The sequence below is a fragment of the Cuculus canorus genome, chromosome 10 (assembly GCF_017976375.1).
Source record: "Cuculus canorus isolate bCucCan1 chromosome 10, bCucCan1.pri, whole genome shotgun sequence".
NCBI classification, from domain to species: Eukaryota; Metazoa; Chordata; class Aves; order Cuculiformes; family Cuculidae; genus Cuculus; species Cuculus canorus.
The window spans coordinates 12789180-12801521 of record NC_071410.1 but is presented as its reverse complement, the minus strand read 5'-3'; the positions used below and the strand labels follow the sequence as shown (position 1 = coordinate 12801521).

General features: G+C 40.0%; 1 protein-coding gene across 2 annotated transcripts in view; it reads right to left on the bottom strand.

The window, feature by feature from the left end:
• Positions 1–11549, bottom strand: part of AFF2 (ALF transcription elongation factor 2) — a 333777-nt gene extending 322228 nt beyond the window's left edge. For both annotated transcript variants that reach the window (XM_054075616.1, XM_054075617.1), the window contains exon 1: positions 11446–11549. In XM_054075616.1, coding sequence (XP_053931591.1) covers positions 11446–11492 — 47 coding nt within the window. In that variant the 5' untranslated portion in view covers positions 11493–11549. The remainder of the gene's footprint in view (positions 1–11445) is intronic.
• Positions 11550–12342: the final 793 nt, after the last annotated feature.

The window sequence follows — 12342 nt, the reverse complement described above, 5'->3', positions numbered from 1 at the left end:
CTACTAAAACAGATTTAATCCTTTATAAAAATCAGATTATAAGAAGCAGACAAAATCACAACTTTATTCAATACGCCATTTTATCCAGTGTGACTAATGCGTTATTTGTATGAAGTTAAAGTGGAGCGTTGGAAAGCTATGAAATAAATCAAATGCTCTACTTTATGTAATCTTAACAGACAGATCCCATTAGAATTCTACTATGCATAGCTGTTGGTTAAAATCATTGACCAGTATCCTTATAAATTAATCAGCTGAGGTAATGCTGGCTTGGCAGTCATCATTTGCTCCTAATCTACATTTAGAATTCACTTCAACTTTTCAAGCCCTTTGGAACAAGTTTATCAATTCTCTCACCCTTGCTTCAGACATCCACCTAACCCTTGCTTACAAAAGACATAGCACAAAGAAACTGTATCATTTATGTTTCGTTTCTTCCAACAGATATTAGAGCACATATTGACGCTGCGTTATAATTAGTTAGGAAGATATTAAATCTTAACCAAACAATCTAGCCTGACTCAGTTTTTTGATGAGACCTTTTATCATTGAAATTGAATTTGCAGGTAGATCGTGTGAGTTTACACAAGTCAGAATCATATCAAAACCTAAAACAACCCTTATCTGGTTGAAATTCAGCTAGAAGAATACTCTTGGTTATGGATATACGGGAGAAAAAAGACTTCTAGATAGCAGGTTATTTGTGGAGCTCTAACGTGCTTTCAAACATATGACTTCTGTGTTATGTCTGTGTATTTTATGCAGTTTCTAGTCATGTTTGTTGGATGTCTGCATGTCACGCACTGCAAGATTCATGAGCAGTCTACAACCAGGCAAAATTCTCACACAACAGCTTGTCCTGCGGAATGGGGAAAGGAGGAGGCAGAAGGAAGTGACAGGAGAGCATATTATTTAGTACCCCGATGAGGATAACACCTAGTCATGGTCTACAATCCAGACGCGTTCAATGTCCTGCTGATGGGGCTGTACAATTCTGAATGAGCACACAGGTGTTCTCCTATACAAATATCAAAACCATCTTCAATAATGTTCCCTCATCTGTAACTCCTCTACATGCACATTAAGCAACAGTCAGTTTGGGCAAGGGCTCTTTAAACAGAGAAGGAAAAATCAAGCAGTAAAAAAATATTGCAACAGATTGCAAAATGTTTCTGGAGCTCTACTACCACACAGTAGGTAAAGGTCATATTCTCCAGAAGTGGAGTGAGAAAGCAAAGGAAGCTGTGGCTAAGCATGTTTTAGAATTTACTAAATCAATGAAAAACTTCAACCAGCCGCAGTGGCCTTCGGCTCAGAGTTCTAGTGCAACTTTACAGGCTCACATTCTATTATCAAAGGCATGAAAAGAATACTTCTAAGTATCCATGCTATTAATAAGCTCCCTAATTGCCTTAAAAAGATACACAGAATTTCATCAAAATTCATTCACTTCTTCAAAAAACAACTGTTAATTTCAGAACCAAATTCCACCGACAATCTATTAAAACACATATGTATAAATACCTCCTGCTTTTCTAGGATATAAAAAATAAAGACCATCAACTGGCGCTGCTACCTATTTTCCCTGGAGCCTTGAAAGAAAGGACCTTCAAATGAAATTCTGCCTCTGTATTTACTATTTTGTTTCACAGCAAAGATGCACTCTTCCTAGTGCTTGCTAAACGCAATGCAGTAATTTGTATCCCCAAGTGGTATAAACAGAAAATATGCTCGGTCTAATAACATATGTGAAGAAAACTCACGCCCGGGGTTAACCAACAAAGCAGTGGCCTGCTAGAAACAAAGGCAGCTGACTCAAAGAGCAACAATGCTTCTGAAAAAGTGTGTATGTACTACTATTCAGTGAAGCATCCAAGACATGATGCTTACTTAAGCTACAGCTGCATATACAAAGCTTTTCTACAAGAACTGGGAAATGACAAGCCTTCTGGAGCAACAAGACTGTTCTGTCTCCAAAAGGTCCATGGCCTTCACTGTCCAGCTGAGAGCAGGGTAAATTATATCAAATATGCACACTGTAAATAAATTCTGGCCTTCAGAAGAGTTTCTCTGTTTGGATTACCTTTTCTTGCAAATACGCTCTGCCCAAATCCTACCATTTCTCTTTACAGGCTCGCCTTTCCCGTACTAATATATCTGCCTAGGTTCCCTTCTTTCTCTATCACTATAAACATTCATAAACATTAAGGGATTTAACCTCATCACACCCTACAGAATAGGAAAATACACCCATCAGAGTGGGCAAGCAGTGAACTGGAACTCAGCTGACAGCAGTCCTGACCAACACCGAGTCCTTCTGCAAGACACCTGGCTCCTCTCTTCCCGTTCTCCTGTGTATAAGAGGAGGTAAAGACAACGACTCCTCTGCAAAATGCCTCAGTCTACCGGTAAAATTCCGACATTATGTTGTTCTCATTTCACAAGAAGAGGTAAAGCAGAGAGAAATAAATCAACACTGCTCAAATGATCTGTGGCCAGAAATATAAACCCATTTTTCTAAACATGTCTAATGATATTTGCACAAAAGTTGCATCCAACACAGGAGCTCAACGCATAACTATGTCATAGGAAATCTGTGTCAACAACACTGCTTGCTCTTCTTGTAGGTAAAGCAGTACAAGCAAGCTAATTAAGGACCATATAGCTAGGATGAAGTTCAGAGTAGAGAAAATGTCCAAAATAGTTCCCAGCTGACTTCCAGTAAGATGAAAAAGTGAGCAGAAAGGCCAGATAAAGGTAACTACAGCTTGCCCTTCTCTCTCTCCCATGCTTTCCACCTGAATAGAAGAAAAAAAGGAAAAGTGACGAAGATGTAGATATTATTACCCCACTTTGACACAAAGTGACTTTCTAAAGGCAGTAAAGCAGCTAGTGGCAGAACTGGTAAAAGAATCCATGTTCTATTCCTAAATATTACATATATATGTCCACCATGATTTAGCAAACTTTAAAAGGACGACAACAGCTCTGCCAAGTATTCCCAAAAGGCACAAGGCAACTTATCTCCCTCTCCAAGCAACTGCCACCCTCAGCCACGGGCCAACGTCTCAATCCCTTCACCTATCCCTCTTCAAAGGCTTGGTGAAGACAAATGGGCCTTCCAATGTGCAACGAAGCATAAAGCCATGAAAATCAAAGGGCTGCTCTTCGAGTAAATATGAGCTCCAAAGCCACTGTCCTCTCCCACAGAGGAGATCTATGAAAATGCTTACCATAGCATATGCACAGTATTCTTTACAGCGCTGCCTCCCTGCTGACCACCAGCCCCAGGGCCCAGTAAGCTTCCCATTACAATCAGCTCCACCACACCCACCGACTTGTATTGGAATTCTTTCAGGGACTCTAACTAATGAGTTTTTAAACACTTGTAGACAGAGAAGATAATTCCTCATCATTATTCTTCATAGGAAACAACAGGAAGAATGCCATTCCATTGTTCTACAGGAAAGAAACTGGAAGAAAAAATACCCCCACATTCAAAAGAGCAGCCCAGATTTTTTATATATGAATTGGTAACCCCAAGCTATGGGCGTCTCACCTGAGAGTTCAGGACAGGGACCTAAAAACTGTGCAACCTTTTGAAATTAAGCCCCCCTGAAATCATCTCTCTCACTGGCCTGTACGCAGCCAAAGAGGCTCATAATCAACAGGTACGTATTTTTCCAAGTGTTTAATACTACATTTCAAAATATAAGCATGACTACAAACAGCAGCACAAAACCAGACTCACCTGAGCACCATATTGCTGCAGGATCTTAGTTTCACCTCATGACATGAGACTAAAATTAACGGGAACTAGCAACCTTATTAACATTTGGTATTTCCTGATTTTATATTTAAGGCTTTGCATTTGCTTTCTCTTCCAACAGTTGTTGGCTTTTTTTCCTCACAAGTGAAATATTGACCTAAACAAGTGATACAGCAAAAGATGAAAAAAGAACAAGTAGACTGATGTAACGGAGTTATGCTCAGACCTAGAAATGTTTTATATCCGAATCATTCCACTGTGAAGCCACCTTCTCAGCACAGATCACAAACCCCCAGGTACTGCTCTGTTTTTATCCAGTCTTACTTCTAGCAGTCTGTCACTTCGTAGGATGCGGATACCATCACACATAGTAAGGGTCTACACTTGGAATGACCAAGAAGAAAACTTTTAAATTACAGTCAAATCCCAACAACACTTCATGCAAAGTGCCGTAAAGATAAAGCACTAGTCTCGGTAGTAAGACATTTGCAGGTTTGAGCCCCGGGCACTGAAAGCAATGTAGAGCTACAGAATTTACTTATTCCACAACACCATGTACACCCACAGCAATCAAAAAATAGCTATTATAATACTTGTCAAAGGAACAACTGAGGGATTTTTAACTTGGTGCTCCACTTTGTTTTCTTCTTTGCTGGTTGTTAATACCTCACCCCTATAAAAACATATAATTATGAGTGAGTTATTCATGTCTTGCTAGAACTGGTAGCATCGTGCAGCATCTGAGCCAGGAACCTGAACTGCTGACTACAGCTCCTCACTAAACAAGACTTAGGTACTGTACGTGGTAAATGGCATTCCCCCTATTCTTTGGGTCACCTACAACAAAAATCAGCTTTCAGTTGTGGTATCATCTCCAACTCTCCTTAAACCTCACCATCTCAAATCACCTGGAATGAGGACACATCCGTAATCACCAGTAAAAATAAACAGATTAACAGCTGAGGTCACATTAAAAAAAAAAGGAAAACAGAAATTCTACCAACAAGAGATTTTCCTTTCTCACTAGCTTGATTTGAACACATTCATAAAAGGTCATTAAAGTGTAATATAAAGTTTTACAGAAGAAGAGACTACAGACTAGACCTATGTTTAAGAGTCATAATAATTTATGGTGTGGATCTGCCACATATGAGCTGAAAAACAGCCTCTTCATGATAAAACAATTTGTAACAGCTGGGAAGTTAACTGCAGGAAGTTTTAGTCTATTCCCTTACCTCAAGCTCTCTAGTTCCATACTATTTTTTCACCACTACGAGCCCTGCCTTGAAACCCCATTGTACTGACTACACTCAACAGCCCTCTTGTTGAAATCAAGGAGTAACTTGCAACTCTTTGCAAGTTTCTGCAAGACTAGGCTTCAGTACAGGGTTTTTTCAAAAACAAACCCCCCAGCTCATTCCTCAAAATCATCACTCACAAATGCAAACTGAATACCACATGCCCTTTGTGAGAATCTTTGGTCAATCAACTTTATCATTAGAAGTTACTCAAACTGGAGCTTAAAAAGCTACTGACACGCAGGTTGCCATCCTCCCTCATTTTTTATCTCTAGAGTTGTCCATTGGTGAGGAGTAACATGACCTCTGACCAAAGCTATCAGAACAATTTAAACAAATATTTTGATTATAAAGCATCAATACAGAACATTCAGTAACAATAAAAGGATGAAAGAGCTGTCGTTCTGAGTCACTGTTGTGACTTCCTGACTACATTATAAATGGTCTGGAAGGTTATACTAACTTGACATGTTACTGGATTTACTATCTTTTTTTTCAATGCTTAAAAAACAATTTGCAACTGTGCAAAACCCAGAGCAGTGTCACAGTTTCAGTTTTTAGTGTTAATGGATGTTTGATGGCTTTATAAAATCTATTCTGTTAACTGCAACCAAGAGAAATGATTCAAGCTTTCCTCTTGCCTTTTTCCTTTTCTTTCTTCACAAAAGAAAGGCAGTAAATTTGAATTAGACAGGTTCAGAATTGGACTCTGTGGAGTTTTTCCACATGCATAGTATTAGATGTGTGCAAAGTGCCTTGCTGATCTTAGTCATTAGAGAGTTGCTCTACATTTCATGAGATCTGCATTTTGGTCAAAACAGGGTCAAAATTCAGTATTTTCTGAAGTCAGTTGGGAGCATCTCCATTGTCATCACTGGCTACTGGCTCTGGCCCAAGCTGGAGGAAGATACAGGTACTTTATGGTATTTATTGACTATATACATTTAACAAGCATTCAGAAGCCCAAGCCTTCAAAGTCCTCTACACAAAGAAATTTCATTACCTCAAACTAAAGGCATCAGGGAAATACAGGATGGGGTCTGTCTATTTAGATGTTTATTCCACATACTTCATGGGTTTAGCGTATAAGACATTTCCTACAATAATTCTAGATTTTTTTTTTAAATGAGATATAAATACACCATATAATTCCATGTAAAATGAAATATTTACCTTCTTTCTGGTTGCCCTGTTATTTGTGCAATCGTGTAAAACTACTGATAGTATGCATCCATTTGCCTGAAATGTATCAGTCAAAAATAACATCAGTTTACATTAACAAATACATTGTGAACTGCGGTTTAGTCATTAGTAAAGCGTTGAACATTTTGGGAGCGATCAAGAACCTGGCTCAGTAAAACTTAACTTCAAATCAGAGTTGTTTTAATAGGACTGTCTGTGTGATTAAAACTACGTACCTGCCTATCAATTCTGCTCTATTAATACCCATGTGTTTTTATTAAGTCTTAAAGCAAATTTTGTCCCATCTCACATGACGGGAATTTTGCTTGACTCTGATAAAACAGAATTTGGGCTTCATAACACAAAAAGTATCACAACACTCCTTCCATCATGCTGAAGCATACTGCCTCAGTCCTAAGCTCAAAAAGACCAGCAGCATCCACCTATTTTTTCAGACACCATTTAGTATATTTAACTTAATACTTTACAGAATGTGACACTTTCCCCTTAAATTGCTCAGTGATATTCCAGGTTGCAGTGACACGCTTATCAGACAGACAAAAGGGATAATTCTGCTTCACTGAAGGACCTTCATCATAACACCATCTTTTACTCAAAAAGGAAATCCCAAACAATATAATTGGCATTCATGTACGACGGGCTTAAATGCTGTGAAGTTCTGCCTGGCTGCAGAACAGCTGAACAGTATCTGAAGTATCTACTCTCCATCCCAAATTGTATATTTTAAAAGTCATTAAATTCTTGAATGAATCATTAGGAAAACAATTCAAATGCTGTTAAACTGATAGTAATTTTGCCTCATAGGATAGATGGGAGCCTAATGTTTGCAAACGGCCAAATTCTTTTAAGATTTACACTCCATGGAGTTCAATATCAGCCAGAGAAGAACCACTAAATCAGGATGTACTTCAAATACAGGTTTTGGCCCAAGACTATTTTTGGTCTTCCTCAGCTGCTTGTTTTGACAGCATCTAATCCCCTTCACCCACCCACCAGCAGCCACACAATCCATCCATTTACACTTTCAAAGCACATTGAAAATGAGAAGTTTTCAAATAATTACTCGGGGATGTCTGCAATACAAATCCAAAAAGTACCTGCAATTCAACCGTAATATTTTTTAAAGAGAGGAGATGGGTGAGAAAAACCCCGCAGAAATCCACTCAAACTGTGATGTTTTCCTGTACTGATGCTCTCACCCTCACCCAAAAAAAATAAATTTAAAAAAAAAAAAAATCAATCTAATTCCCAAAGAGCCTATCTACTCTATTTCACACATTCCCATCAGAAACACAAAACTGTTTCCACGTTCTGAAGACTTTCCATTTAGTGAGCTATTACAGACGCTGGTGAAAGAACACTGAATGAGAAGGTCTTCTGCAGAGGCACAAGGCAATGAGGGAGGGGGAAGGTGGGGAATACTCGAGGCTTGAACTGAAACAGTTCACCTTTGTCTGGAGAGCAGGATCACCCCCTCCAGGTTGAGGAATATGTTGAAAGAACACACTGCTGTGGCGTGCAGTATGTTTTTGCATTCATACAGGAGAGGAACCTGGCCCACAGATGGCCTGTTCTCAGCTTTGTCAGCCACAAACAGACCTTTGAACTTTCTATTTATATAACAGTTTAGTGAGTTTAAGCCTCTTCCTGTATAACTGGCAGTTTGCTGGTTTTGCTGTAATTAGGCTACTTGTGATACATAACATGAAGAAAAAAAACAAGAGGCTTGTTTCTCTGCAGTGAGAAGTCCTTCCCATCACAACCACACAGCCACAGCCATACTCTTACCTGCTAATCTTATTTCCCTTTGCCAGGTTTTCTCTTATCTACCTCAATATGCATTTTCCCACTAATTATTTTCTCAACTTCCACTTTTTTTAAAGATTGGAGTATTAATATCAATGACAATAAATGTAACAAACCATGAATCTCTCCACCTTTGTTAGTGGTAGTGAGGAGCTATATATTCTTGTGTGGTTGGGGTTTTGTTGGGTTTTGTTGTTTCCCAGCTGCTGATTAATGGCACCACCTTACTCGGTAAGCAGGTTCAAACCTAGCCACACGGTCCCAGGACACTTCAAGATTTCATTTACTTGTTACCACAGACAAGCACGGAAAGTGATTTAAAAGATGAAATTTGATTTTTAACTGCAAGTGGTCCCCTTGGTGCACACAGGCATTCAAGCTTTTCATTATATCCATCTCCCTTCCTTTCTCCCTCATAGAATGGCTCGGATCAAATGCAAGCCCAGGTGAACATTTCTTATTCATCCAGGAACCATGGCAGACTTTAGCTTTGGCCCCGTTCACCTCAGCTACAGTTTAGATTCCTTCAAATTGTTTGGGGTTTTTTGCAGCTTTTCAAGTTTGGCAAAACATCCACTGGACTATCAGTGGCCTTATTTTTACACACTTCACCCAAGTGTTAAGAAAAACCCCACACCAACTCTCAGCTACCCTCCCAACCACAGTCTTGAGGAAGGTTCAATCAAACACCTCCATCCTTACGCTACTGTGATCTCTCCTAATCGGGGAAACTGAAGGGTTGGTTCTGCAATTTGTATCAAGACAAAGCTCCCACTAATCACCAAAATGCCAGGTGAGAATTTAAAAACACATGTAGTGGCAGCACGCACTGTAACTCTGACAGTTCTTGACAAAACACATTTAAGAAGTGACACACAGACGTACCTCCATGGGGAGGGGGGTGAATTAACTGTATTTTTCTCATCAGTCTAAAACTTTCGGGGAATCATTTCCTCATATAATGGCAACACAAAGAAAGTGTTACTTTTTTACATCTTTTTGTTGGATTTAAAAAAAAAAATCTCTGCTGAAGCTATAAATATTTTATATCTATTTCTCAGGCTAACTATTTTTCTGTTGTACTTTGCATACAGGTAACACAAACCCCACACACACAGTAGGCCTGAGCTTGCCTTCTTGGCAATTCCAGCACAGATTAGCAGAAGTTTTGGGTTTGCAAGGAATGCAGAAGAGGGTCTCTAATTGCCATATAAATGCTTGTGAAACACATTTTAGAAAGGCCAGTTTCCAGACAGAAGGAAAGAGGTCAGTTTCAAAATAAGCCACAGCATTTCATGTATCATGTTATATATACTAACTTGTAAATATTATGAAATAACCATACCATATTGGATACACCGGCAAAAAACCCAATAAATATTGATAGATGAGCATGCATATTTCTGGGTATGTAAAGATGACGCATGTATAACGTATTACATATATATATACACACAGGCACATATTTATGGATAGATGAACTAAATTCAACTCTTCTTAAGCAACGCAACTACTAGTCCGAGATAAAAATCTTTACGTGTGCAATAAAAGACACGCTTGTATATTCACATAGATTATGCACCTACATAATATATACATGTGCACTTGCATACACTAATTGGATTATTAAAAGCTAAATCCAAGTTGATCTCTGCAATAAGTAATTGTTGTGTGAATGCATGTGCCATAGAGGGTGTAGATTTGAAACACTCCGAAACAATCAAAGTAAAAACGTTCTTTCCTCATAGACCCTAAAAACACTAAAACCAATAAATTTCAGTGTATGAAAGCAAGCAAATGGAATTTCTAGAATGAGTGGCGATATGTTAATATTTTAGGGAAAAACAGAGGCACAACAGTTTCTTTCTTTCTGATGCACATCTTTAAATCCATATAAAACCACAGTCAAATGAAAGTTATTAAGCAAACATTAAAACTCAATACCTATAATGTGCTTAGTATCTGAACTACACCCACATATTGGGTTGCAACAGATTCTATTAAATTAATGATGTTACCCACTCTATAAATTAGGCAAATTGTATGCAAATATTATTTGAGTAGTAATACGGTGGTTATCAGTTGTCTGCAAAATAAATTAGCGTAGCAGAGTAAAGATAGTGTGGTAGAAGCACAATATTTAATTGAGCACTAATTTTATTGTGATATTAGTTTTAAATAACAACAGCATGATTATTAAAAGATGCAATATGATGGTTTATGCAGAGCTGATAAAACATGACCACGATCCAAAACGCCTGCTTACAGATTAATATTGATACAGTTTAATTTATGATTCCAAGGATTTACTTCCAAATTGCTGTAAAACAAAACGTGACAGGTATTTGGTTCTGATTATCTTGGATTTGCAACCCTAGCTGTTAAGACTGTGCTTGGCAAAATGATAGTTATTAACTGAATATATTATCTTTTTCCTACACATACCTTTGTATTGTCAAAGTAAAGTAAACCCTCTGCAAAAAAAATGGGGTCCAAACACACGCGCATACCCACAAATAATCTGAGAGACATTCAGAGATTAGGATCACAAAACACAGTATTTTAGTCTCTCTTTCTTGGTAAACTGCACTCCAGACCGAAGACCTTTAACAAAGCGGTAACCAACCGCTGAATTTCACCGCGCACGGTTAAAGCATCAGAACTCTATTTGCTAAATGGAAAAGTAAAGAAAGAACCAATAAAAGCAGTCAAAGAAGCAGCAGCATCTCACCAACCGGCCGGGGAAGCGACTAAATACCTACCCAAATTCTAACTTTCCCAGCTCCTTGTCACCCACCGAAAATTCCTTAACATTCGCTCGGCTAATAAGTTTAGAATTCACTTAAGGGGACGCCCCGACCTTTTCAAGGTGCGCACCTATCCGCTCTCAGAAAAGAGAAAAGGTACAGGGAAGAAACAAAAAGGGGACCTGTTCTAATATCACGGAGGCTGATGTTCCCACTTCCTAAACTAACTTCAATCGCCCAGAGAGGAGGAGAAAGCAGCGCCAGCAGCAGCAGAGACCCCCGGCGCTGGACAGGGCTGAGCTCGAGCCGCGCACCGCAACTCCCGTTTAATTTCTGCCGTGGAAGGAACGCTGTCAGTGACAGCAGGAAACGGGAGCGGAGCCGCGATCCCGGGGAGAAGCATCGCCTCTCTCCGCATCCTTCCCTGCCCGGGGACGCGGGGCTTTCGCCGTCGCCGTTTCACCCCGAGCATCCCCCGCTCCTCCTCGCCCCTCCGGCCAACTTCGCCCCCCGCAGCCCCGGACCCGGGCGGAGCGAGAGGAAAAAAAAAACCCAAACACATAACCCCCCTCCCCCCCCAAAAAAAAAAAAACGCACCCAAAAAATAAACCGAACCACCTACCACTGCTGCTCTAAGTCCCAGTCCCTGAAAAAGTCGAATAGGTCCATAACGCTGCGGCGGGGAGCCTCGGGGAAGCGGTGCCGGCTCGGCTCGGCTCGGCTCGGCTCGGCTCAGCTCGGCTCGGCTCGGCGGCGCTGCTAGGGCTGCCCGGGCTGCATGGGCAGCAGCGGCGGCCCCGGGGCTCGCCCAGCGCCGCCGCCGCCGCCAGCAGCGCGGCTGCCTGGCTGCGAGAGGCGGGCACGGCGGCGGCGGCGGCCCCGGCGCGCGCACACACACATACACACACACACACACTCGGCTCCACACCGCGAGGGGAGGAGCCCGGGCGGCCCGAAGCCGCGGCATGGAGCGGCCCCGGCGCAGGGATCGGCGGCGAAGGGAGGGGGGAGTGCAGCGGGGAACGGGAGGGGAGGAGAAAGAGGGGGAGAAAGGGACGGGAGGAATAAGGAAAAAGGGAAAAAGACAGGAAAAGTTTGGAAAAAGGGGCAAAAAAACCAGGATAAAATAAAGGGAAAAAAGATAGAAAAAAATTAACAAGGGGGAAAAAAAGGAAAAAAAAGACAGAAAAAAGAAAAAAGACGGAAAAAAATAAAAAAGACAAAAAAATAAGAAAAAAGAAAAAATAACAAAAAAGAAAAAATACAAAAATAAGAAAAAAGGAAAAAAGACCAAAAAAAACCAAACAAAACAAAAAAAAAGCAAAATAAAAAAGGAAAAGTAATTAGAAGGAAAAAAGAAAAATTAGCAAAAAGGAAAAGAGACAGAAAAATTAGAAAAAGGAAAAGAGAGAAAAAATAGAAAAAAGGAAAAGAGACAAAAAATTAGAAACAAGAAAAAGAAAAAGTAAGAAAAAAGACAAAAAAATAAGAAAAAAGGAAAAAAGAAAAATAAGAGAAA